The following is a 26,835-nucleotide window of genomic DNA, read 5'->3' as shown; positions in this document are numbered from 1 at the left end:
CCTTTGGTTCTTTCATTTCAGTGTCCATTGTAACTACCAAATACTTGGCCTAACAATGCAAACATTTTCACAGAAACAAGCACCTTCATAGCTTTATGTTTCACTAAAATGATGAAGCTAGAATTTCCCATGCTTGTTCTATGAATGTGAAACTGCTGAAAAAAAAGTGTCAACATTTTAGAAACAATTTTATTTCAGAATTAAAAAAATAGTGTTAACATTTAGTGAGAAGGAAGGTATTTCAAAAATTGCTGAATATTTAAATCTGACATTTTATATCTGCTTAGTCTATAATACTTATGTTTCATAAATAAGAAGAGGTATCACTATAAAAAGCATGAATTGAAAAAATTTCCTCAGAGGACAACATTATTGTTAAATTTCTCATTTTAAATATGAGTTTAGAACTAGTGTCTTTTAGGTATTGCAGTGCAATGAGGTACATGACTGACCTTAAATGGAGATATTTTTCTTGTATGAAGTTTTAAAATAAGACTACATCCCATTCTAAAATTTGTGTAATAAATTTAGCAAAATCTACACAGCAAAATAAGCATTTGAGTCTTAAAGCCTGTGGTACAGAGAAGATTAGACTAGCTAGAAAATTATTAAGACAGTCTAGAAGCACAAGAATATGTTGCTACTGAAATTTATTGCAGTGATTCTCTCCAAACAGCTTGTCTTGTGGGTCCTTTCCAACTCAGCATATTTTGCGATTCTGTGATCCTAAAGTGTAAGAGCCTGGCACTTTCAGATAGCATCTCCCTCTACTGATGCCTGAGAGGCCTTGGACCAAATTTTCCTGCCTTTTTTTCTGTTCTAGACTCCTGACTTTGCCTCCTCTCTCCTGCCGGGCCATCCCCTTGCTCTGCTCTCAGCACCCTGGCAATGTGCCCCAGGGTACATTCCCACTTTCCGTAAGACCCCCTACTGAAATGAAGCTTGCCAAAATAGGACAGAAAGTTTATTGAGTTTTCTCCCAGGGAACTAAGTTAGTTTAACGGGAATGATTGGCAATGTCTACTACTTAATTACAGGGTATTAGAATAAATTCTGCTTAATGGAGCTGCTTATAGCAAGCACCAAGTACCTGAATTAGTTTTAAAAACCTTTCAAAGTGACCAGTGGTAGTTTTAAACAAAAGTTAAAGTACTGCTGTTTTGATAAATAGGTGTCAAAATGCACCATGGGTATATGTATTCCATAAAAGGGCTATAGTCAAGGAAAAGATGTTAAAAAGCAAGAGCAATTTTATGTAAAAATCCTCTGTTGACATAATACTACATTCTGGAAATTACCCATTCAGAAATGAAGAAAAAAAAAGATGTAATTTCAATCCTGTCTTATTTGTATGTCCTTTAAATATTTAATAGCCTAAAATTACAGCTGTGGTAATGGTGTGCAGTACTAATACCAGTGTACTATTAGCATTTAGACAATGGTGTAGGATCAAGGTGCTCTTTCTTTTAATGTACCATGTTGCTTCATCGTCTATTTGCGATCTAGAAACAAATTCTGCAAGCTGGGAAAAAAATGCTGTGTAAGTTTGGCCTGGCTCTTTTGTCGAGTCCAAGCTGTATCCTCCCCCCTCCCGCTCTCTCAAGTGAGGGAAAAAAATGAACCACAGAAAAACCGAAGGAAGTCTGAACAAAAACGGGATTATATCAAAAATATATATTTACATATATTTACAATTATATATACAATTTGAATATATTGTACACACAATAGGGAACTCCTGAGGGGGCAAAAAAGGGAAAAAGACGGGGGAAACAGGGATAAAAAACCCAAATATCCTCCAAACATATACCGCTAATAGAGAGTTAGCGAACAAATAAAAAAACCGCATTAAATACCTCCCTGAACGAAACAACAGAACTGTGCAAAGCACCAACTAACTCCCCACACCTCCCGAAAGGACCAGAGACAACAGCAGGTCTAAGTAGGCAGGCCCTGGCCTATACAAGCAAAGACCATCTACGGAGAGACCTGTCGCCTTCAGCCAGCAGAAGAGAGAAGAGAGCGAACTCTCTTATCTGCACCTTATTTATATGTTGTGTTACGCTAAAGGATGATATGGAATACTTCCTTAGATTTCTGACTCCCGTTGCTAAGGAAGGCCTAAAAAATCCAAAAGTCAACCTACCACAAATGCTTTCAGCATTTTCCAAAACAGAGTGTTTATTCAGATACTACATCTTGCTGTTGTATTAGTAACATGTTTAAATTAACTCTTTTGTGTAAATGTAAATAAAAGAGCAGAAATAACTTTTTTTTTTAAAAAGTGTATAAACTACAATTAGGGACAAAAGTTTAAAAAGAGTCTTACTATTATTGTATTCTCCTCAACTACATGTCTATATAAATGGGAGAGCACATGGTAAAAGGTAAGACAATGTGAGGTGATGTGTCCTCAAAACTATCGTGGATGGACATGTGGACATCCACATCATCTTGGCATATCTCAATATTTTGAAATGTTTCAGTTCGTATGAAGTGGTCTCAAGTTGTGCCAGAGGAGGTTTACATTAGATATTAGGAAAACTTTCCTCACTGAAAGGGTGGTCAGGTATTGGAACAGGCTACCTGGATAAGTGTTGGAATTACCACCTCTGAAGAGTTCCAAAGATGTTTGGAGGACATGTCATGATTGTGTTGGGTTAACAGTTGGACTCTATGTTCTTAGAGGTCTTTTCCAACCCTAATGATTCTATGATTCTAAGTGGAGAATCCCAACACATGCACAGTGGACCAGCACCTTCCTGGCTGTTGGTGTGACACCATGTGCTGTCCTGAAGTGCTACAACGATAACATCTGCTTGTGTTTGAGACAGAAGGAAGTGATCTTAAACTAGTTCTAGATATGAAGAACCTGACAGTAATAGTAGTAAAAATGAGAAATAAAGGCTTTTGCAGTCCCTTGACATATTTAAAGGTATAAAATCAGTATAACAAAGTTTAGAATCAAGGTTCATTACTCAATACACTATTTTTGATAATTAAATATAAAAATAGCTCTGTGATATTAAGAGCCATAATCTTCATTTGCAGCTAAATACTGAAAGATAAAATCTACCTTATCCCTTGCCATGTCTGAACAAGATAAACAGAGGCTACAGACTGGCTACACCCTGACTGTGGACAGACTACTGGCTGTCTCCGTGGCCATGCAGCACCTCCAACCAAAGGTACCAGAAAATCCTTGTGCTGCAACTCTGAAGATTAAAGTCTCTGTCTAACCTACACAAGGTTTTTGACCCAAAGTGACCAGTCCCAGATGAGGTAGTGAGCAACTTTGCTGCATTCTGAACCTCGGATCCTCAGCCCTTCATACGCTACCCTGTCAAACACTTTTGTGAGTGTGTCTTCCAGATGAAGTGTCTCTTCGGTGCTGACTCTCCCAGATCCCATTAAAGGGTGCCTGCTGTGTCCCACTGCTTGTCTGGCCCAGCCCTCCACACTCTCCTCCTGTGGATTTCCTTCACAGCCACGTTGAATCCGCTTTTCCTTATCAGGCCGGTACAGGCCTGCCTCACATGCTCCTCCCTGAGACAAGGATACGAGAATGGGGGGCTGCATCCAGCTGCTCATTGTTTTGCTTCACAAAACCATGCCATGGGCACAGATTAACACCAAAAACTAGACGGAAGCAGCCAAAGGAAAAGGCCTCTCAGAATGCCTCCACACGGCTGCTGGAGCAACCACTGTTTGATGTCCGTCGTGGGCTATGTGGTTCACTGCTGCTTTCGTTTCCAAGGGCCTCATTCCCACCAAACTGTCCCCTCAAATAGGGAAAATATTTACAGATGAAAAAAGGCAAGTGAATGGCTTTTCCTTAACTAGGCTGCTAGTGCCTTAAATTTAGGTCTGCTTACACACAGCAGCTCCTCTTTCAGCAGTCTGTATGACCAGCCTAGAGAGGTCTTCTGCTCTTCTCACCTGCATGGTCACATTAGACTCGGCATTTGTGCAAACCCACCTTCTTGTTAAAGACAGGAATCACAAGCTAGGAATCTCATGCTTTAAAATATATTCCTGTCTGCTTGTAGGTACTCATAAACTACTGAATCTCCTGTGATGCAGCAAGGCACAAAGTTGGAGTCTTCCTGGTGAAACCAGAGATAAAATCATGTTGTCTTCCTTTCTACAGCTGAGTTCTCACCAGTTGTAGACAGACGGCAATATTCTACAAACTCTTCATGGGTCTGTTTGTCAAAACAGCAAATCTCAAACAGAACCTGGAAACATGTAGACATGTACACTTTCTAGGTTTGAAAAGATATTCCGATGCATTTCATTTTCTTAGGACTATCAATTATTATGGAACAGTAAATGGAAAGTGAAAGTAATGGAGGGAAATGGAAGGCAATAACCTCTACGCCCAATTGTGCAGACAGATACAAACTACACATGCAGCTGAGAACAGAGGAATTTTGCCAGTTTGGCAAAATTACAGGAACAGATCATTAAAAGTATCTAGATATGAGATCTATCACCCTACATTTAATAAAAGTATCTAAATATATATCTATAAATATTTAATAATGATATAAGGAGTTCTTAAGGTCAGATTGAAATAAAAATTAAATGCCTAGACAAGTTTTGAGATCTGAGACTCATTTGTTAAAACCAACATTCTTAAGATTTCTGGTGGCTGCATGCAAATCGTTTCATCAACAGTAACAGTAATGCATGACATACACTATTACATAATGTAATTATCTGTAATTCATGAATATTAGCTAAACTCCTAGATGAGAAAAATTAAGAACTTTAATAGTCATTGAGCTATTTCAAGTCTACCATTAGAATATGAGTATTCTTCAGTCCTGATATGAGCCTTGCACTACCATATCTCCTGACAGTGCTGGAACACTGTTGATGAAGTAAAATACTGCTATTCCTTTTACAATTCTCAACAGCATTTAAATAATTTTTGTTCAAGGTACCCAACCTTCAGTACTCTGAGACGGATACTGCTAGAGTAGTTCAAGACAGAAACTTGAAAGATCTAAAAAGTAATTGACATCTGGCACAGTGACTCAATTAAATACCATGCTGAATTAATTAACTTGCTCTGTCTCCTGAGCCAACAGCAGTGAGACTGTATTCAGCAACACAGTACTGCCTGAAACAAGAAGCACTTCAACAGGATATCACATGTACAGGCTGTATTCAATGCAGAGTGCAAGGGTACTAAGTAAGCTGCAACTGTTAGAGTTAGGTAATGAATCCTGTGAGGCAGCGTCACATTGCTAACACCGAACAGTAAAGTTGGGTAAGATACTTGTAGTCAGTCACAAACATATTTCCCAATAAAGACAGCAGCTGAAAAATTATGATATTTACTCACCTGAGGGTCCCTCAATTTTTCTTTTCTTTCCTCTCTATACCAAAAATCCACATTAAAGCTCTTTTCCCAAAATTATTTGATGTTTATAGTAGTACAATATTTGAAGTTCTCGTTCAGAAAACAACTAAACCTGCTGTCAGCTGCTCATGAGAAAGTTTGTTTGAATTCTAGTGACATGAGGCTTTACCCAAATGAGCTTTCCAAAACATATACAAATAACCTATGTAAAGAATCACAACTCCTCTTATGAACAACAGAGAACATGTACGATAGTGAGATAAGTAATCAAATATGTCAAGCAAACAAAAAACTCATAAATAAACATGAATCATTTCAAGAAAAAAAAAGATATAACAAAAAATATGTAGAAGCTGGCACTGGGATTTTGTTGCTTTAACAGTAAATTAAAGTTGCATCAAAAGGTTTACATTTCTTCACACAGCATTCTAAAGTAACAAATGTAGGATTACAGGAAACATCTGATATTTGAGAAAAAGAAACAATACTTAGAATCACAGAATAATTCAGGTTGGAAGGGACCTCTGGAGGTCATCCAGTCCAAACTCCCACTCAAAGTAGGGCAAACTTCAAAGTCAGATCCAACTTCGAAGTTAAATCAGATTGCTCACAACGATATCCTGTTCAGTTTTGACTTTTCAAAGGATGGACTGGCTCAGAGGACAAAACACTATTTCTGAGGACAAAACTTCTGTTTACAGGAACCTTTTCAGATTTCCAAATGTATTTATGTTTGTAGGCAAAAGTAAAATCTTTCAAGTGTTAGCAAAAATAGGGTTTATGGGTTTTAATTTGACAAGAAACAAAATATCTTTCCAGTTTAGAGAAAGTTTAGAGGAAAAAAGTCCTTAAGATTTTCATCACACATTTCTCTTAACTATTTTGAGAAAGCTGTACCATCCCATTAAAATTACCAAATTAAGTCAGTTCTGTTCACTGCTTAATTACCAGTTCATTAAAATCCAAATATCTCAGTGAAATGTTTTTGATACAGCAAAAGGGACAGATTCACAAAGTAATAACAGACCTAATATATGCCTGTGCTACCAAAGGGGAAGCAAGTTCCTCCTAGAAGGATTCTAGTTGCTCCATATCTCCATCAAAAAACAAAAGTGAAACAACATGTTTGATGGCTGACATGTTGCAAATTAATCCTAAGAATATCTGATAATGATTAATTTTGTAGTAAAGGGTCAATCAACATAATCTCATATACTTAAACTTTATCTTCACATCCTATATACCTGAGGAAGTGGTACAAGTGGACAGGGTGAGAGGGACCACACCAAGCTAGCAATTCTCCTAAGTTATGGATTGTGCACTAACTTTGAGCTACAACAGGACTAAGGTTTTGATTACATGAAAGTTGATGAAAGTAGTAATAGTGGAATTTAGAAAATTATTTGAATTACAGGTGGTTATCAGAAATAAAAATTAAATGGATGGAGAAAATGGAGACAAGTATTCAAATCTTCCAGTTTCTCCTTTCTCACAATAAGGCATTTTGACTGTGTAGTACTTTTGAAAATCTGTTCTTTATTCAGGTGCCTGAATGGGAAATGTGATCTGGGTTGGGAATGCTGAACTCTAGGAAACTTAGACAAAGTTTCCATGCCACTTTCTATAACATTTCTTAGCACCTTTTGATCAATAAATTACGCTAAAGGGTACAAAATATTAAGACTTTAAATGGCTACTATGTACTTATAACAGAATAATGTTTCAGTCAAATTTTAATATGCATATTTACAGAAACCAGCATGCATCCTATTCAGCAAGCCCTTAGAAAGAAAACTCTAATATACAGGCATGGGTTCTACAGAGAGGAGTTAAAGACTATCAGTTTCCCCCCTTTTCTCCTATGTTCACATAACCCTTCTCTCACACTGTCCCAGATGATTCATCAGCAACTCAGTGTTCCTCACTCTCTTCAGGTCCTCCAAGGGCAGGACAATACCTAGCATTGGTGAACACTGGGAAGCTCAGCTTCTCCATTTACAGCACAGATTCGTGTACCCCAAATATATGTAATCCCCTTCTGTGAAAACAGTTCCACAGGTCATTATGCTAAATACATTCAATGCAAAGTCTGTAATAGCAAACAGTGATCAAGCTGCAGATAATGGTTCTTCAGAAGTATCCCAAAGGGCAATGCAATGCATGTTCCAAGATTGTTTAAACTCTTCTCCTAGAGATATTAGTTGCTTCCTTCCTGATATTCTCAGAAAATTAATCTGAACTATACACAAATAATTTTGAAGCTCAGACTTAAAACCAATACAAACAAAGAAGAAATGAAGACCTAGGAATGATATGATTTTCTGTGCACTGAACCGAGGCCAGCTAAGCATTACTTTTAAGTAATATGGTCCACATACTTTCTGCAATCAGAAGAGAAGGCAAGGCAAATATAGAATATGACAGGTGTCTTTTGATGCCTTTCAAAAAATGTTAATTTGATGGAAGAGTTTTCTATATTCAGTTACATTAACAGTATGGTAAATTTAATTAATTTTATCCAAAAATAATGTAGTTATTTATTTTTATACCATTTGTTATATAAGCTAGGTATTCAAAAATTAATGCTATAAAAAATTAAAAAAAAACACTAAAAAAATCAGATATTACTACTGAAACACAACAACTTGGTTCAGCAAACAAGGAAGTGACATTTCCCTCCTGTAAAATAACAAGTTAAATACTATTAACCTGTGCTCCAAATAACTTCACATGGATGGTTGCCATAGATGAACTAATTGGAACAGAGCCAAATACCACTGTCCATTAAAGCTAACAATGCCTGTTTTCAAATGCTCCGCCTGAGTAGCAATTCAGGTTATTCCCTAAAGAACAACACACAATATAACAAAGCGAAGTGTCTCAGAGCATCTACATACCAAGGTGTTATTATTCAGATCCATCTTCCCAGCGAAAGGCCCCCACGTTGTTCCAACCGGAAGCTGCTGCCGGCTCTGAATCTTGCGCTCCCCGTCTTTCTGGACCACCTCCAACTCTCCTGCAAACAAAGAAAACAAGCAGTGTTGAGAGTACTTTCACTCATGCCTTGACAACAACCACCTCTGCCTTTGTGTTGGTTTTAGACGCACAATGTTCTGAGGACCAATATAATGAGAATTAATTATGCTTGTCTGAAAAACAACTGATCTTGTCATCCTGCAGAAGAAAAACAAACCTTTTCCCCTTATAATTATATTCAAATTTGGTTTAGAAAATCACGTTCCTTTCTTGCATCTTTTCACACACATTAGAGTTTGAAAGCAATTTTATTCAGAATAGCCATTTCATAAAAGTTCTTAAGAAGTGCTGAGGAGGGGGGAGATGACAGCTGAAAGGAGAGAGTGCAATAGCAGCCACACCTGGTGTATTAACCTCGCTGACGCATTTTGCTGCACAAGATCACATTTTGAAACGTGAAGCTACTAAAAATTTGAGAGACACACCATATAGCGATATAAATCCACAGTATCTCTGAGATACTATTAAAAACATTTACTACAATTACAAACAGGAATTTCAACTGAATGAGGTTTTACAGGCAGTAACATTTCAGAATTAGATCAAAAATACTTTTAATTGTTAGCTTAAAGTTATAACACAAAATATGTAAAAGCAATGGGGAGGCTATATAATGATTTTTGGTTTTTTTTAAAAACAAATTTTATTTCTGAAAATAAGGACTTAGAAATTAACACTTAAAAGTGAATTTGTTTCTTTAGCTCGCCTTAACTATTCTGGATTTTCCAGTAAAGAGAAAGGATAATACATAATTGATCATTCTCATGGAGGGAAAAATAAAATTCAGTTACCACTTTTCTCCCCCATATTTTTTTCACTTCATTTCAAGACTGAAAAACTAGTCTGGACAACCCTTCTTTGAAGGCAGCCTCTTCACTAAGCCTATTTTTCTATCAACAGATGTTTCAATCAAAAATACAGCAACAGTTATATTTATATACACAATTTCTAACACTATTTTCTAAAACAGATATAATAAATTCTGGTTTCAGACTTTCAGAGGGATAGAATGGAACAAGGAGAGGCTCATCTCTGCTCTTCTTGTTAGATGTTTAACTGCACTTCCAAGTTTTGCCCTTCCTGAAGGTAGGCAAAAAAGCTGTGGTTCTCATGAGCAGCAGAGCTTACCACGACTCTGCAGTAGCCATGATTTCTCAGGACCTGTTTTCCATGACTGCTAAAGCCCCTTCCTCTCTTTCCACACCAAACAGATGCAACAGTGATTCCTGTCTTTTGCATCAGCACATCTCAACAACTCTACCCCAAATCAGGATGGTGCTTTCCCACAAACAGAGTAAAGTCCAACTGTGCAAGGAGTCAGCTCATCACAGATTTAGAACTGGCAGTTGTTGTGAAATGAACCTTGGACCGCAGGAAGTGAGTAACTCCTGGCTCACAGGCAGCCTCCACAGACTTCCCCAAGCTAACCATTCCCATAGATGCCCGGATTTACATACAGTCAAGCTGCAAAGCTTTTCCTTGTCCACAGGTGTTAATCTTGACCATTTTCCAAAGAGATGACTTGGCTTCAGCTTCCACTTTCAAGCACAGAAATCTAAATTTCACCTCTGAGTGTTGCAGATTACAAAACTACTCTACGTAAAATTGTGCATCAGATCCTTCCTGCAAACTGGAACAAATCTAGGAAATAGAGCTGTACTGGTTTACAAAAGCTTCTATGTATGTGGGTGAGTCCGCATCATGACAGTGCTATGACATTTTAAAAGGCAGTATGTGAGCAGGAAAGCTTACGGATTAATTATACCTAATTTACACATATGATATATTTGCATCCAAACAGAAAAAAAAAACATAAATGCATTTTTTTCTTCTCACAGTCACATTGTTAAAAATTGTATTAACTTAAAGAAATCTCTTTATATGTTAATTACGGAAGAGAGAAATTGCAAGGTAACATGTTTATCACTTAGCCATACTGCAGCATTTTCTCTCTTCATAGAGATGAAAACTGCAGCATTTGCTTGCTTTCACACACTAAAAAACAGCTATGTCTATGGACATGTCACATTTAACTGATACCAGAGGAATCATGAGAATCTTTGAAAACCCTTTTAAAAAATAATTCAGCCTCCCTTTCTGCCACTGACATTTTTCATTTGAAAAGGGTTCAGACACAGTCAAACAGTGACTCCTTATCTGTACCTGTGGATTTACAAGCAGGCCTGTCTTTTAATGGATTAAGAACGACAAACTTAGGGCAGATCATCCAGTGATATCCAAAAACCTACTGAAGTTTTAAGGTACACATCATTACACATTATATTTTAAATAAAATTAATAATATGAATCTTATACCTGATAAGTAGTTCAGGTTTGAGGCAAACAAGATCAAGCTTTTTTTTTCCAAACATGTAATATTTCCCTTCAGCTTATAATTAAATAAGTTAATATGGATTCTTTCTCTCATTCTCTTTTGTTACAGTTCCAAGCAGTAGTTTGGGCAATACATTTCAATATATACGAATACTTTCAATATACTACAGATGGGATAACATCATGCTGAATTGTACTGAAACTTGTGTTTTCCCATCCACTTAGAACACTATGACAGAGTAGTAGATTACAGACAGGGTAACAAAATATTTTGCTGTGTAACCTTTCTGTTTCCCTTCATCACACTTCCCCAAAAAGTCATTTCTCTCTTGTCACCATGACCAGCAGCCATTTTAATGCTATGGATGAATGTCAGACTTGGGAAGAATAACCTGCTCTCATGTTTTGGCAAAACCAGACAATTTGGCTATGTTGTACAAGGTTCAGCACATTACATTTGATCCTTGGCAAAGATTTTTCTTTTTCCCACACAAAATCTTTTTTTCCTTCGAGGTAAAAAATAACACTGCCTGCAACATTTCTGCATTCATTTACAATATTTTGCTCCTCTGAAATTTTTTACTTGGTGAATGGTATCAAAACTGTGCCACAGAGGGGGCCAGTCTCCCACTGATGTAATTGGGGCTGTCTACTACTCACCACTGACTTCCCACAAGGGTTAAGTGGTTTAAGAGCCATACCTGTGGTATCAAGCAATGTGTGTTCTTCAAGGGTGTTTGCCAGAAGAGAAGAGAATCTCACCCTGTGACTGTTAATTATGAGGGTTTGAAAAATGTATTAACAAAACAAGATTTTCCCTTTCAGCCTCAGAAGTTCAGATGCAAGTCTGAAGTGCTCTCTGCAGCTACCATTCCTGCACAACTGCTCAGGATCTTAACAGATTACATCAGGAGAAGGAAGAGGATCTGAGACTTCATTGCTGTACCACCACTTGCAGTAAGAAGTGTAAAGACTCTGACTTCACATATGCTTGTCCATGGAGATTCCAACTTGTGGGTTGAAAAAGGAAAGAAAGGATGAAAAACTGCTGCAGCTTCCTTTAATCCGTGCTCCAGCCCAAAGGAAGCAGAAAATTCTGCGCCAAACACTGTTAGGTGTTTCTAGTAATCAGCAATTGCAACAGACCACCTCAGTACCGAACATAATGTTCCTTCACGTAACAGCAAATTATAATAGAATTCATTCACACCCCTGGAAAAAATATGTGATATACTCATCATTCCCATGGCAAAGTAGAGAAGTGGTTTTATTTTACTGTTTTCATCCTAGACTTGTCAGCTCTTCGACTGAAAAGGACAGTCAGAAGTATAACAGAAGCAGCACTAAGAAATATAAGTAGAGAGGAAGTGATGCTCTGCTTTTAGTTTTTGCAAGTTAGGTAAAAAAATTAATTAAAAGACATTCCATTTAGTGATATTTACTTACCCTTTCCTGGCTATAGACAAAGTATTTTTTTCAGCTTGTTCTTCAGGAACACACTTATTTCCAGCTTGCTGAGTAAGTTTATACAAAATATTTGAGACACACAGTATGGGCTAATCAATTTTGGTAAAAGATAATGCTGTTAGTGCTGTGGGCTGTTTCTCTTATCTTGTTGATGTAGCATACTTTTAAAGTCTGTGATTACTCAAAGACTTATGATAGCTGCACTGTAAAAGAAGCCTCAAGTCATGACTCACTAGTACAGCTACAAAACATCCCATGGCTTTTAAGATATTAGGCCACCTTGGTGGATAGAAAACCAGAATGAAAGGACTCAATTTACGATTCTTTTCATACATATACATATTGTTTCAGGGATGCCACATAGGGCTTATATAAAACAGAAGGTAGAGAGGTCAGTTTAGCCTTGTATTGTCTCACATCATAATCAGGATAATTTTTTTAAAACCCTCCACAAAACATATAGTACATACAGGAACCCAAAACCAGCTTTTGGCCCTTAACATGATTTGACAGCAGCTGGAATACCAGAAGAATTCAATTATACATAGTATTTCTGGACCAAAATAACACTGGCTTTCATACATCTACCCACATTCTGGATTAAGAAACAAAGGAGTGTATATCTGAAGGTGAATGATGAGCAGTGTTTTGTGGGAGAAAAATAGAACTACTTCATTCAGAAATAACTGTATTTATACACATTTAACATTTCTAAGCAAGTCACTGATAGCTTTGGCAGTAGGGTTTTTTTTGTTGTTGTTGTTTTGGTTTGTCTTTTTTTTTTAATCAGGAATAGCTTTCTAAGTGGAGTCAGTTAAAAACAATGAGTAAGCTCTTCCTCTCTTATAATTAGAGACTGGTTATTTGACATCATGGGGCTTTACCAATTTCCACTAGCAAACGGCTCCTTCTTTGCATATTTCCAGTCCACAGCCACCTGGCTCTCTAATGAGTATTTTTGCACAGCACAGAAATTGTGTATGTTGTGGTTTCAGACAAGGACTGCTCTGAAGCCAGAGTGAGCAAGTTAAAAACACTCTTAGAAGTTCTTAAGCACTGTCCAGCCCAAGATCTGCCTGCCATCCTGTATGCACAGGAAGAATCTGCAATTAATATTTGGCTGGTGATTGCCTCCATTATAACAAACTAATACGTGCACGTTTGCACACAACAGTTCACTGATAGCAGAGAACTATCCCATTTCCACTTCTGTGATTCTTAACAAGGTAGTTCCAATATTCAATGCACATACACTTGCTTTTCAGACATAAACTGCATTACTGAGATACTTCCTCTAAATTCTCCTCCCTCAATTTTCAAGTCTCTGAGACATAACACATACTAAACTACAATTTTGAACATAAACTTGAAATACGACATTCTCTATTCAAGTACTCCAGTCAAACCCTGATAAATCAGGCTGGCCATGCAGTGATCTTATCCCTTCTGACTCTTTAATAAATCGAACCTTGTAAGTTCACGCTGTTGGAAGTTGTCACTAAATGAAATTGTGACCTTATCCGATGTGTGAACTTATCCTGCTGACAACTACATTTATTGTACGGATAAGCATAGGGGGGGAAAAAAGAGGCTTTTGATAATTGTGATCTTACCCATATGCAACTCTAACAGATGGGATCTTTTTGATGTTCCATTAACGATTTGTCTATGATGAGCCTCTACTCAGAAAAAAAATAAACGTTCTTCATAGGTAAGTGGTCGGGAGACTGGTAAGCGGTATGAAAAGTGCACAAAGAGGAGTGGCTGACAGCAGTGAATCAGAAGCTATTAGCTTAACACAAAGAGCTTTGAATTAGCTGGTAATTGCACTGGAAAAGATAACATAATGGAAGTGGCAAAACAGTAACATTCCCTTTCCACAGGACTCATTCAATAGCCCAAAACCCTGAAACAAGTAACTGTGAGTCTGAGGCAGTAACCCAAAATATGCAATGCTACAGCATTTCATGATGAACGAATGAATGAATACTGCATCCTCTTCCAGCACTGACTGGATGCTTGCCACTGCTATTGTGGAATAATGCTGGGTAACAGACAATGCACAGAATCATAGAATAGTTTGGGTTGGAAGGGACCTTTAAAGGTCCAACCTCCCTGTGCTGAGCAGAGGCAAGCTGAGAAAACAGCTCTGGAGTGGAGACACCCTGGAGGGAGGGTCTGCTGCCACTGAGGTAGTGGAGGGCTTCTGAATGGAGCAGCCTTTTTTCTTTCTCTGAAGTTTTTGCCATCTACTAGTAACTCCTTCCCCTAACCCTGATCCTCCTTGTATCCCTCCCACTTAAGGAGTAGGGTTAAACAAACCTCTTAGCCATGAGGGAAGTAGACACAAGGATAGCCCACAGGTACTTATGGCTCTAACCCACCACTCTCCTTTGCCTAGGCTTAGAAGCAGGTCTAGACAGCAAACACCATGCAGCAGAAGCTGCCAAGCTGCCACATGCTGATTCATTCCTAACTAAGCTGCCTAACGTTGCCCCATCTTGACAACGCTCCCACAGGGCAGCTATGCACTCTAGGTAAGGATGACAAATGAAAAGGCTTCTCCGTTTTCTATAACAAAAAATCTTGCTGCTCCCCACCTTTCTTTAGAGCTGCAAAAGTCAGAAGCAGAGTTTCTTTATCTCTCCTACCTGCTGCTAGTACTGCAAATGGTAGAAAGTGCAGGTGCTATCCTTATCTGCAACAGCGCTGTCCTACATTGGGCAATAAAGGGAAGGAAAGAGTATTGTCAAAGTGAGAATAGGGAAAGGCTAGGCAAAGATTTTCAGAGAGAAAAAGACCACAAAAGTATGAGGGGGGAGGAAATAAATTTAGAAAACAAGACAAGAGAGGGGGAGCCTACGGAAAGAACCATTTGAAGACCCAAGTTGGGTCTGATCAGGGCACAAAGACAGAGTCCATAAAAGTAGGACCAGAAGATATTCAAGAAAAAGTGAGATTCAGAAAACTTGCCAGAATGAGAGAAACGATACACATTTCCAAGTTTGAAATGTGAGAGAAGTTCATGAATTCACATTTAGAAACAGAATGCAAACACTATTATCCCTTTTTAGCCTAGGCATTTGTGTTGTTACAGTACTTAATTCATAAGATAAACTACTAAAATAAAACATACTTATTCTAATATGTCTTTGCTCAGTTGCATCCTGGCTTAAACTCTACAATTAAACTGAGTCTACACTGCACCCAGTGACGTGATTTCACCTGACATTTGGTCAAAGCCATTCTCTAAGTACCCAGATCACCGTGTATGACACAAACTTTTTTGAGAAAAAGTGTCATTACTGGTTATTCAGTTTACACCAGACTCCAGCCATGACCATCACAATGACGTGGTACTCCAGCCTGGTTGATGTGACCTCGGGTGTAGGTACTTAAGCAGCTCCAGATTTCCAACTGAACTGCAGAGCTAACTTCAGTGATGTGAAGGTGCACTGTGTCTTGCAACACAAGCATGGTTTTCAAAAGATCATAGTTTAAAAAGAAGTGTATGCACTGACACTTCAAATTCAAAAATTCAAATATGTCCTCTACGTGTATGAAGTTGCTTATATAAAATGAATACAAAGGAAAAAACCATTACATTCCTATAGTGCCTCACACTCCTGTAATCTGCAGAATTTAGCAGGAACACAGGATCACATCCCAGACTAGAAAACCATAGACCTACGGTGGTGAACACAGTCTGCATCAATTTGAAGTGACAATGCAAATCCTACATCTAGGGACAGCTGGGATGGAGGGCAATTAATTGAATAAATGTTAAGAGCACATAAATTGAGTAGCTACTAAAGAAATGGAAATGGCAAATTAAATAATAATTTTTCATTAAGTATGCCATTAAAATAACTTTTAACGCTTAAGCTGAACTGTTACAAAAAGTACTGTTTTTTCTTGAAAGTCAGAAAGGAAGGAGTACCTAATGAACACTGTTGCTAGAGTTTGATTAGGTTTTTAATAGAACAGATTCTTACACAGCTGTATAGAGTCTCCGTTATTTGGACTGCTTCATGGAACTTACAGAAACTTGCTCAAAGAAAAAAACCTAAAGAGACAGAAGTAGAAGGACAAAGATATTTAGTCAAGATCTGTTAAGCAATGCCGAAGGTTTGTTCACTTGCTTCAGAGTCAAGTTCCATATAATATGAAAAATACTGTATTCATATCAGCATCTAGTCTGCAGACAAAGGCAAAATAAACCCAGCCATCATGGCAAAATCCTGATCCTGCAATTATATTAGAGGAAATATTTTCAGGTCTACTCACCACAAGAACAACTTACACCTCTGTTTTCAAAGTCTTATTCTCATACAAGAAGATAAAAAAAATTATTCTTCGTTTTCCTCAATAATTTTCTATCTCCACATTGGGACACACAGCTCAAGAGGTTATTTTACTCCCTGTATGTGTTGAGATAAACCTGGAGTGGAAGCATTTGCAAAAATACAGAAAAAAAATCCCCAAAGGTAGCCAGTGTAGCTGAAAAGGCCTCCCTGCAGCTCCCAGTGAGAAAAATACAGTAAACTCCATTTAAACTCACATGGATACTCCATACTGGCAAAAATGACTCCCAATTATATTATAACACTGCACAGATCCAGTGGGTTGAGCAGGTTCTTTATCCCAGCTACATGTAGCTTGCACGGCTTTGCTCCCTCTCTCTCCATCGCAAATACACAGGATACAGAAATGCCAGACTTGGCAAGAGCAGGCTGATGATATTACTGAAGAGGGTTTACTTGATAAGATCATCATCTGGTTTTGGACTCTTGGGTATGCTCCCTTCCTCAGCAGAGGAACAGTAGCCCCTGATAAACGTCCCTTTGTGTGTAGATTCTCCCCTCGATATATGCAAAGACATTTCAGTCCTGAGTCTGTCTGGTTTTTTGTTGCTTCTCTACAGCTCATATACAGTTAGAGGTATATGGATCATTGTATATAATGCAACAGAAAGTGGCACAATTGAAAATACAGCTTATGCAACTCAGATTTCTGAGAGAGGCACTATTCCGCAGGGGAGAAAAAGAAACATTTCACTATCACCTACACCAATCTTTCCCTAAGACTTTTTGGAATCCTTTTAGCTGAAAGATGTTATGTTAATGTTTTATTTTTTCCAATATTGTTTGCATAACTGTGATATTTAAAGGAAATATTTAATAGACATTTGTACGTTTACCCAATATTGTAAGATTTCTTTTTTACTTGGAAAAAGTGAAAAATATCAATGTAGCCTGTGATGTTAGTGAATGGAAAAAGATTCTAAAGTTAACTTAATATGAGGACTGCTGTATTAATATTGACGTAATGAAATACATTACTTGAAAAAAGTTTTGAAAATTATTTTTTTGAACTCTAAAAGCAAGAACAGTGAGATCATCTGTGACTGTATCTGTGGTGTCTTCTCAGTTTACAGTACTTATGCTTAGAGATAGAAGGATCTATTTTCATCTCTCATTTGTGTAACAGCAGATAAGTTATTTGCTTTCTATTAGATATGCATGCTCAGAGCTATGAAACCATCGCTTAGATGTTGATTTCTAGCTAAGGGTACGTGAGCCAAACTGTCCAAATGTCTTGCAAAAGAAGCAGATGCTTTAACATAATTTTCCTATTTTCTTTCAATGTTTGCAACAAAATTCTGAAAGAACGAGACTACCAAGAAAAAGAAAAAAAATCTCAGTAAAGATTAAAATTTATCAGTATTTAGTGTGACAATCCAAAAGATCTAGTTACTGCTGAGATTAGGTAGGTGAGAAGGAGACTGAGACAAAGGGAGATTGAATGCCATGCTCCACTGCATGCATGCAATATATAGTCACATCCATTATAAATACAATTTATATGAAAAGTAACATTATTATAAATAGAGATAAATGTAGTATAACTATAATGTACAATATCAAAATTCAAATTAATAATTTCTATATACTTGCTGGGGATGGCCATGCATAACAGACACGTGGCTCTGCACTGCTTTGGCACTCGTGAGTTATGTGCTTATCTGCATCTTCTATGATCAAGTACCAGCAGTGATCAACACAGCTTTTTAACACTGGGCCAGGCAGGAGTTGCCTGCTGGTTTTGGACACGGACCAGAGTACCCTCAGTCACCCCTTCAGTACCTCAGCCTGGACTATCACACTGCTTTCACTAGCAGCTACATCTTAGCATAGCCAAGACTTTGAAGCCGATATAAAGAGTGATGGCCACTTATACAGCAGACTTGTAACTTTGAGTGAAATAAACCCTTGAACAGAGATTGAGCACAAGTCCTGTGCACTACCTTAAATCCTACTCTGAGGCTTACATAAGACTTAAGTAGAATACTGGCCTCGTGGCAGCCTTCTGTACAGGAATGATCATGATCTTCTCATGAGTAAATCACAGGGACATCATGTATGTAAAGCATATCCCAAATTGTTTTGCCTTACCACTTTCCCTTTTACAAGCACATGTTCTGAATACGCCACAGCTGCTTGGACAGATGCAGTGACTGGGGAGCCTGAGAGCCACAACTGGCACACTTTCTGTAGCAGTAGCATGTAGACTGTCTTTCTCCTGTAGAATGACCTCCTGAGACCGACTCTTCACAGCTTAGACCTTAGCCCTGTAAACAATGACTGAGAACAAGTCCACATACTCTATGGCCTTGCTGGAAATTTCAGCCTAAATAAGAAACTCAGGGCCTCGGAGTAAGTCAGTGCTAGTACCAGAAGCCTTAACTTTCTCTGACAGTTGCAATCACTGCTTCTGAAAGAAGTAGAAGTAGGAAAGTATTTCTAGCAAAGCAGAGTCATTAAACGGGCAGTGTCAACAGTTATCAAAATAATTCTAATTTAAAATATATCTGGGTTACAGAATTATTTTCTCTTTGAAATATTAAAACTGCCCCTATACTATGGTGTTTTAAAAATACTAATGCCATTTTAGAGCAGCTTCTTATTATCCCTTATTATCCTGCAATGGTGACTTACTATAAGAATATAAGTAGCATAGTCTATTATTAAGTATCTACAATTAAAATGGTTAAGTACATAGGAAATGATCATATTGAAAAAGATGCGGGTTGAAATCTTTACTCCCCTACTAATAAAATCAGCAGTTTACAAAATTAAATATAATAACATAAAAACTCCCCTAAAAACGTCTGTTTCTCTCTTCCTCCCAATTAAAAAAAAAATCACATGCATCAATGCAAAGAGAAAATTTCTATTTTAGCCATGACTATTATTTTCATGTACATAGATACTTTTCAACTTGTCAATTCCTCTCTGAGAGGCACACACAATTTGCTGTACAAGGAGTCTTGGAGAAGGACAGTTTGATTCTACCGGTTTTATTCCCCATATGTTTTCATCTGAGTTGACAAAGTACATTAACAAGATACATAATGCATTAGCTTAAAAGGAATAGAATATTTAAACAAACAAATCCTACTTTTACATAATGAATGTTCCAGTTAGTGGTTTCAAAAATCAAGCCTTCCAACATTAGAAAAAGCTTGAACTTTCATGCAGCCTCCTCAAGTCTGAGACCACTCCTTTGCAGATTCAAGTCCTTCTGCATAAAAGCCTGTTTTTTACCCTGTCTCCTGTCCCCTGGACACTGTTTCCTTGTGCAGCTCATCTGCCACTTGTCCTCCCCCTATTGCCTTCTATGGCCTCAGCATTCCCTCTCAGTGCCAAGTATTGTGCCATATCCAAGCTCCCAGTGACTGCCTTCAACATTGCCCAGAACCAAATGTCAGAAAAACATGAGCAGAAAGGCGCATATACTTTCCTACACACATCTGGTTTCTAGCTTTCTGTCTTCCCCCTATTGATCACAGATTATCTGCCAGTAAAGTCTAAGCTGAAACTAGAAAATTTCAAGTTACAGCAGAAGCACTAAGGTCATAATGAAATAAAAGGAAACTCCGTGTTTATTAACTTCATACTGACTTAAAGTGAATAAATGTGAAAGTATTAATAATACTTGGAGAAGAATGTCATAATGTCACATGTCTATATATGTTTTACATTTTTTCACATGTTTTGTAAGTAGTTACAAAAATGTTAGAACTTTAAATCAGTAAGGTAATTTCATGCAAAAAAGAAGATTCACCCATGTCTGGGTTGTAACATTAGCATCTTACACATATCTGAGAATATATTTATAAATAAGCATACACAGCTTACAAAGTCTTCCACTGAGCCAAACATGACCATAATATGTTTCTACATGCTTATGCTGTCTTCTCCTTTTGACACCCAATAAAAAATACTGGAAATTACTTTCTTAAATGAGAGACATATTCCAAAGTTAGTACCAAAGAAACTCCTATAAACAAGTAGTTCCAACCTTTGCAAACTCTCATGTAGTTGTTTCTCATGCATATCACAATAACAGTTCCAAGAAACTCTCAAATAAAGATGCATAGGTACTTAGAGAAGGCCAGTCTTGCAGCAAACATTTTAGTTGCGATCTTTGAAAGTCCTGGGATTGGTAAATTAGATCTAAGCCTACCTCCTAAGGGACCTTCAATATCATGTATAATCTCTCTGTAACTCTGGAAGTAATACTACTTCCTTTCTCTCACCTTTTATTGACCCATCTTTTTAGACAGCAAGCAATCCAGAGAGGGGACTGTAACTGTGTTTGCATGTATAGACATACGTATAAAAAATATAAACCAGATACACAGATATACATTATAGACAGATGGATAGATAGATACAGAGAGAGATGCACGTATATACACAGATTTTTATTTATCTACAAAGTATAGTATCTAGGACAAAAGGATCTGTGTCAATAGAAACCAATAGCTTCTAGGTTATACTGTAATATACATAGCAAAAAAATAACACATCTTGGCATTCTGAAAGGAATGCCCTTTTCAAATATTCTGCATCTTTTTTGTCTCTGGCAAGTAGGCTTGCAAGGGGGCTTTGATTATGTTGCTGATATGTACTCCATATCACCTTTTTGGAATAGTTAAACAAAGCACAGACCCTGTACCCTCTGAATAATATTAAAAGACAGTCAGAGAGAAAGACACAGAGGACTCCTTTCAAATATAGTGCTTGATGTTTGAGGCCTTTGCTTTCATTTGATTTTAGAATTTATCTAAATTCAACCATTGCATGTTTTTACTCTTAAAATTGTTATGATCAACAAATTAAGGTAGGTGGGAAAATATTTGTTTATATGTTGCTTTTTATCTCTTAGATACACGCAAAAAATAGCAAATGATACCCTCTGAAATGCTGACTTCAGTTGTTCCAAAATATTACAGGTAGAAGAAAGCAAACCATTCACTCTTGTCTTACCTGCCACCTAAGCACACACAGAACACCTTTTTTAACTGATTGTCATCTTGACAGAAATATTTAGATCAATTACAATTATTTCAATTTGAGTGGCAGCCCACTCTTCAGTGCCATTCCAGGACAAACATGTCACCTAGTTTTACATCCTTGGATCCCAAGAGTCATGCATCGTTCTTTGACTTTATTTCGCAATCACCCATTTAGACAACTCCTGACAACTATACACTGGCAGTGCATGCAATAAAATTACTGCTGTTCCTCCTTGTCATGAACAAATGAAATAAAACCTCTAAGAGCAAATCAATGTCTACTCTTTTTAATGACCATAATTATAGTAGGAAGAAGCAGGCAAATCACTATGAAGACTGTGAGTAGAAGGTTTAGTTTTGTCAGTTGTTTCCAGTAGCTGTTTACACTTTGCATGTTCATAGAGTACTTGGAAGAACAAAATAATTCTGTTTGGAAGCTACAACACAGACCTCACAATTATCATATCAACAGTACACTTCTGTATCCAAAAAGCTCTAAGTATTCTCATGGAGAAAGAGAGGCATCACATCTCACCTGTCCTACACCATGAGAGCTTGGTATAAATAGTGTAGAATTTAAAAGCACTACACAATAAAGATACCAGTGTCTGACAAAACCATTATTTCACCGAGAGGTATGATACTTCCCTCCGAAAGGCAATAAAAAGTAAATTCCACACTGCACTGTACATAAAGAACAGTTAAAATGAAAAATTTGTTGTGTGACATCCCATGTTGTTAACAATATAGGCAGATCAAGATAAGTGGGTGGATTTGGATCATCATCAGAAGACACAAGGCCATATTTGCCAGTCTATTATGTCATGTTTCTTGAATTCATGATCCTAAGAGTGCAATAACTTTTTATGACATGATGGAGAAGTTACATTTTATACATGCTCCAAATACACAGGCAAGATAAATGAATTAAACTCAGCAACTATATTGTATTTTTAAAATGTTATTGAGCTGTGTAGCATATGGATAATTCTGAAATTTAAAGCATACAAACCATCATAAAATAGTAATGTAAAGCAAACTGTGATTGCCAGATGATTTACATTCAATTAGCCCCTACCCTTGCCTTGTAAACCAAAACAGTAGGATAATATGATTAAGAAAATAATGCTAGAGATTCTTCATTAAGTCAATGGGGAGGACAGCACCAAAATCACATATAATATTTCTGGAATTGATGACTGACTTGAAATCCTATCCTCTTTCAGAAACACCTAATCCCACTCAGAAGGGTTATGACATTTTAGGAGCAATGTTTATTCACATTTCCCTTCAGTCATTCCTATTCAAAACAGAAGTAGATTAAAAAAAAATCTACAAAGAATAATTTTGAGAGAAAATGGTAGTAAAGTTGTTAGAAGACAACCCAGTTTTATCTGAAAATTTTTACTTTTATTATTTGGCCAATTATTAGTTCCTTTTTTGTAACTGCATTTATCTTTAGCCACTAAAAATGTATACAATATTGCACATCCAAACCTATGCTTTAACAATATGCTAATTATACAGTTCAGATGATCTGGAAAGAAATCCATTTTGCACTGATGATATAAGGGAGTGACAGTACAATTTACATTAAGAAATGTTTTCTCATTTTTCTCAAAAATTGGTTTGCACTCAGCCGGAGAAATCTAAATTCGACCAAGAGGCATCCCTCGCTGCTTCTCCATGGTTACAAAATAACATGACAATCTGAATGACGAAAAAGATGCACATAAGAATGGGTTACAAAAACTTCTCTGGACACAGGTACAGAGGGAGTCAATGTTTTCTTTTGTAATCTGATTAAAGAGATGATTATTGTATAGAACAATATTGCATGCTAGTAGCAGACAATTCTCAGTGACATTACTTCAAGCATTTTGAATTAGCTATTCAAATTTGTCTAAATTAGCCCCCAGGGCAGTTAACCACTCTAGATTCCTAACTTTTATGGGAAGAACTCTAACTGGAGAGGCTAATATAAAGGTTCCCCTCCTGCTTAAGGGCTTCATTCACATACCTTCCTTCACTTCAAGTTTTACAGTGCTGTACCACAGTGTGCTTTTGCACACATTTTCCTGCCACGTTAATACCAACCTGTATAGACAGAGCTTGAAAGAGAGTGATCAGTTCATTGTAATTTTCCTTTTAGTGTTCAAAGGATACAGACTGCATCGAATGGGAGATGGCACAGTGAGAATTCTGCTTCTTGGCACACTGCTTTTCATCAGACACAGAGACACAGACATTGAAGCACATGGAACTGGTGGGCTAAAAACAATCTTGATTTATTTATTTGACTCAGAGATATCTTGCCAGATATAGCATGAAAAAATTCATACCTGTAATTTATCCTCAGACTGATACAATTTATTACACTGTGGATTCATGGGGAAACACAGAAAATGATTTTCACAAGTTTTTTGGACCATGTAACTGTACAGACACAGCTGCACCACTATTGGAATCTAGTCACATTTTATGTAATATTAAAACTGTACCTATGCATAGCAAAAATAAACTAATGCATTCTAATGATGCGCCACAGATAAGACTAGTTAGTGTTTTCTTAGATGCAGAGCCTAAAACAGTATGGCATCCAGAAGCACAGACCCAGAGTTTTTCAAGATTATCAGCAATAGTGGACAGAACAACAGAAAAAAGATCTACAAGGATGGGTAATTCAAGTAGGTGATTACAGACTATCACACCAACCGTTTTTTATTTAATAAAGGATGTTTATTTAAATAATTTAGAGTCAAGCTATTAAATATTTCCATCAGACAAAATCTGGCATTTTAGAACATTTGGCATATGAGAACACCATCTTTCCGCAATCATGTCCTGGTTTCTCTTTTTATTATACATTTATTTCTCACAGAGAGGAACAGAACTTGAACACCAAACTAAAACAAGCATTATTAGAAGACTTAACAATAACTGCAAAGACAGAAGCACATAAGCCTGAGGATAAAATAAATCCATCATAATGCAATTCCAAAAAATAAAAATGAGGTTAATGTGAAACCTACGAAAATTAATATCAAGATTTTAATTGACCTCAGCAGGTTTCAGATAGGTCTTGCATATTCAACATGATGGTTCAGTGTAATTTTGTAGTGTTTCTACACTCCATCACCAGTTCACCCCCTCTCAGCAGTTTATGGATTTCTGCAGAAAACTGAAGTGTCTGAAATGACTCTCTGAAGTTACTTCCTTCTTTGCACAAATGTTTTCAAAGGCATTTTTGAATATGCAAAAGCAAATTTTTACAGTTACTGTTCTTCTTTTAAAAAGAGAAAGTCATGAAAAATGTGCAACTCTGTAGTGGTTTTCTCTGGAATATGTTAGGGTGATAAATTGTGGACTCTGGGGAAAAAATACATAGAGGAAATGAATGGCAATTTAAAACACATCTAAAATTCACTACACTAGACCATTTCAACCTTACAAAAAAAAAATTTTTCAAAACTACATTTTGCTTTTCAGATCACTCGAGTGACTTCTTAACTACAAAATGTTCATCCAAATTATGATTCTATTGTAGCTTTTTAAACAACATTTTCTGGAGGAAAGTGCTTGCATTTTTTGTGCAGAAAAAGTTGTTGGTTTGTTTTCAGTTTTTTTTCTCCAGGAGTTCAGGATTCCAACAGCTTAACAACTACTGATAGTTTAACAGCTCTTTCACTCTTACTCCATTCCACAAAATCTGAAAGCCACCCCCTAGAAACTGTGAATTTGATCAGTATTTCAACCTGAACACTTCACCACTTAAGGCTTCATAGGCAGAAAAACAGTATGATAAATTAGACTCACTATATCATGTCTCTGTTCACTTTCCTGGCATTATCTGCTTGAAGCTAAGAGAAGTCATAATCTGCCAGTTGCTGTATCATAGTCCTTTTAATGGTACAAAAGTGTGTACAATGAATTAGCTGAGGATAACACCTCATAGTTGTCCTTGTCCCCTTGTTCCACTTTTGTTCTTTTTGTTTTTACAGGAGAGAATTGTAAAATGTTTGCAGAAGTTGAAGAGATAATTAAAAAGCCTTTATTTATAATGGAGTGCAATGTTAAAGGTGATGGGAATTCTAGAGACAGCCCAAACATCTTAGGTGCCCCTGTCACAGTGACTGTCTTGTGATTCAGGCGTTTGACATCACATACCTGAAAGCCCCCAGTGCCTGCTTTTGCAGTCTTGGCCCTTCTCTTGCACTAGGTCTGTGAAACAAGAAGGGAAAAAAATGAATGCCTCTCCATAAAAAGGTCACATCCCCTGCATTCAAAACCACAATGCTGACACTGTACAAGGACATATGGACAAACGATTACCTGATACATGTTGTCCAGTTCCAGAAATGTAGGCTGCAGTTGCTGTGGTTTTTCTACCTTATACCTCTCCTTTTGGCATTTCTGCTGCACTACTGGCAGCCCCCAACAGGAAGTATCTCATGTGCTCCATCAAGTAAAATTTCCATTTGGTCTTTTTATCTCATGACTGTGGGACTCTGCACAAGTAATAATATAAAATATCTCTCACCTGCAAACGATTTACAATAAGGTAATCAATGTATTTTCTGTGATCCGCTTTACCATGCAAGAAAGTAGCATTCAATGTGTGGAAATATTTTAAAAGAAATTGCAACAAATTCCAATCATTATGGCTTTTATATTATTGCTTTCTCTCCTTGTAAACATATGTTTACACTCACAGCAGTTACACCAAGAAAAGACCATTCAGGAGTTCCTTTATTCACCTACCAAAAGGCATTGCTAATAACAGAACGTTTTCTAGGGTTCTGCCCGAGGGCTCTGGGGTTTAAACTGCTGTGTTGGCCTTTGCCTACCAATGGAGAAATGTTGATACCAATTATTTTATCTCGCCCACCCTGCATGCCTCTTGTACATAATGACATTTTTGAGGCTTTAAATCTCTTTGCTAAAGGCACTAAATGCAGATGTGTGCTGGGCTTGAGGCTTGTAAATCGTAGAAGGGAATACAGAGGCTGGCTAAATGAATGTTGGTCAAAGGACTGAGTCAAATCCCTCTGAATTCACAATCTAAAGCACACTAATGGACAGTTACCAGAAGTTAAATGTATGAAACTTGCTAACCCACAACAGCATGTTCACATATCTGAACCCTAAACCATACTTTTTCTATACTAAATGATTTTTGTTCTCCTGTGCTTTACATATTAGTTAGAGAAAATAATTATGCTGTAAATTATCTTATCTACTTGAAAAACAATTGGGAGAAGAT

At 37.1% G+C, this 26,835-nt stretch overlaps 1 protein-coding gene across 5 annotated transcripts in view; it reads right to left on the bottom strand.

Annotated features, from left to right (window-relative positions):
- ZFPM2 (zinc finger protein, FOG family member 2) overlaps positions 1 to 26,835 on the bottom strand; it is a 308,046-nt gene that overhangs the window by 151,615 nt on the left and 129,596 nt on the right. For 3 of the 5 annotated variants that reach the window (XM_039387657.1, XM_039387658.1, XM_039387656.1), the window contains 2 exons: positions 25,740 to 25,793; positions 8,269 to 8,387 (listed from right to left, as the gene is read on the bottom strand). In XM_039387657.1, coding sequence (XP_039243591.1) covers positions 8,269 to 8,387; positions 25,740 to 25,793 — 173 coding nt within the window. Of the gene's footprint in view, positions 1 to 8,268; positions 8,388 to 25,739; positions 25,794 to 25,904; positions 26,162 to 26,835 lie in introns of those variants that run through there. The other 2 variants (XM_027717553.2, XM_027717548.2) reach the window with 2 other exon arrangements.

Source organism: Pipra filicauda, unplaced genomic scaffold (genome assembly GCF_003945595.2).
Source record: "Pipra filicauda isolate LSUMZ 115617 unplaced genomic scaffold, ASM394559v2 scaffold57_size4234018_pilon, whole genome shotgun sequence".
Taxonomy (NCBI): domain Eukaryota; kingdom Metazoa; phylum Chordata; class Aves; order Passeriformes; family Pipridae; genus Pipra; species Pipra filicauda.
This window is presented reverse-complemented; position numbering and strand designations above follow the sequence as displayed.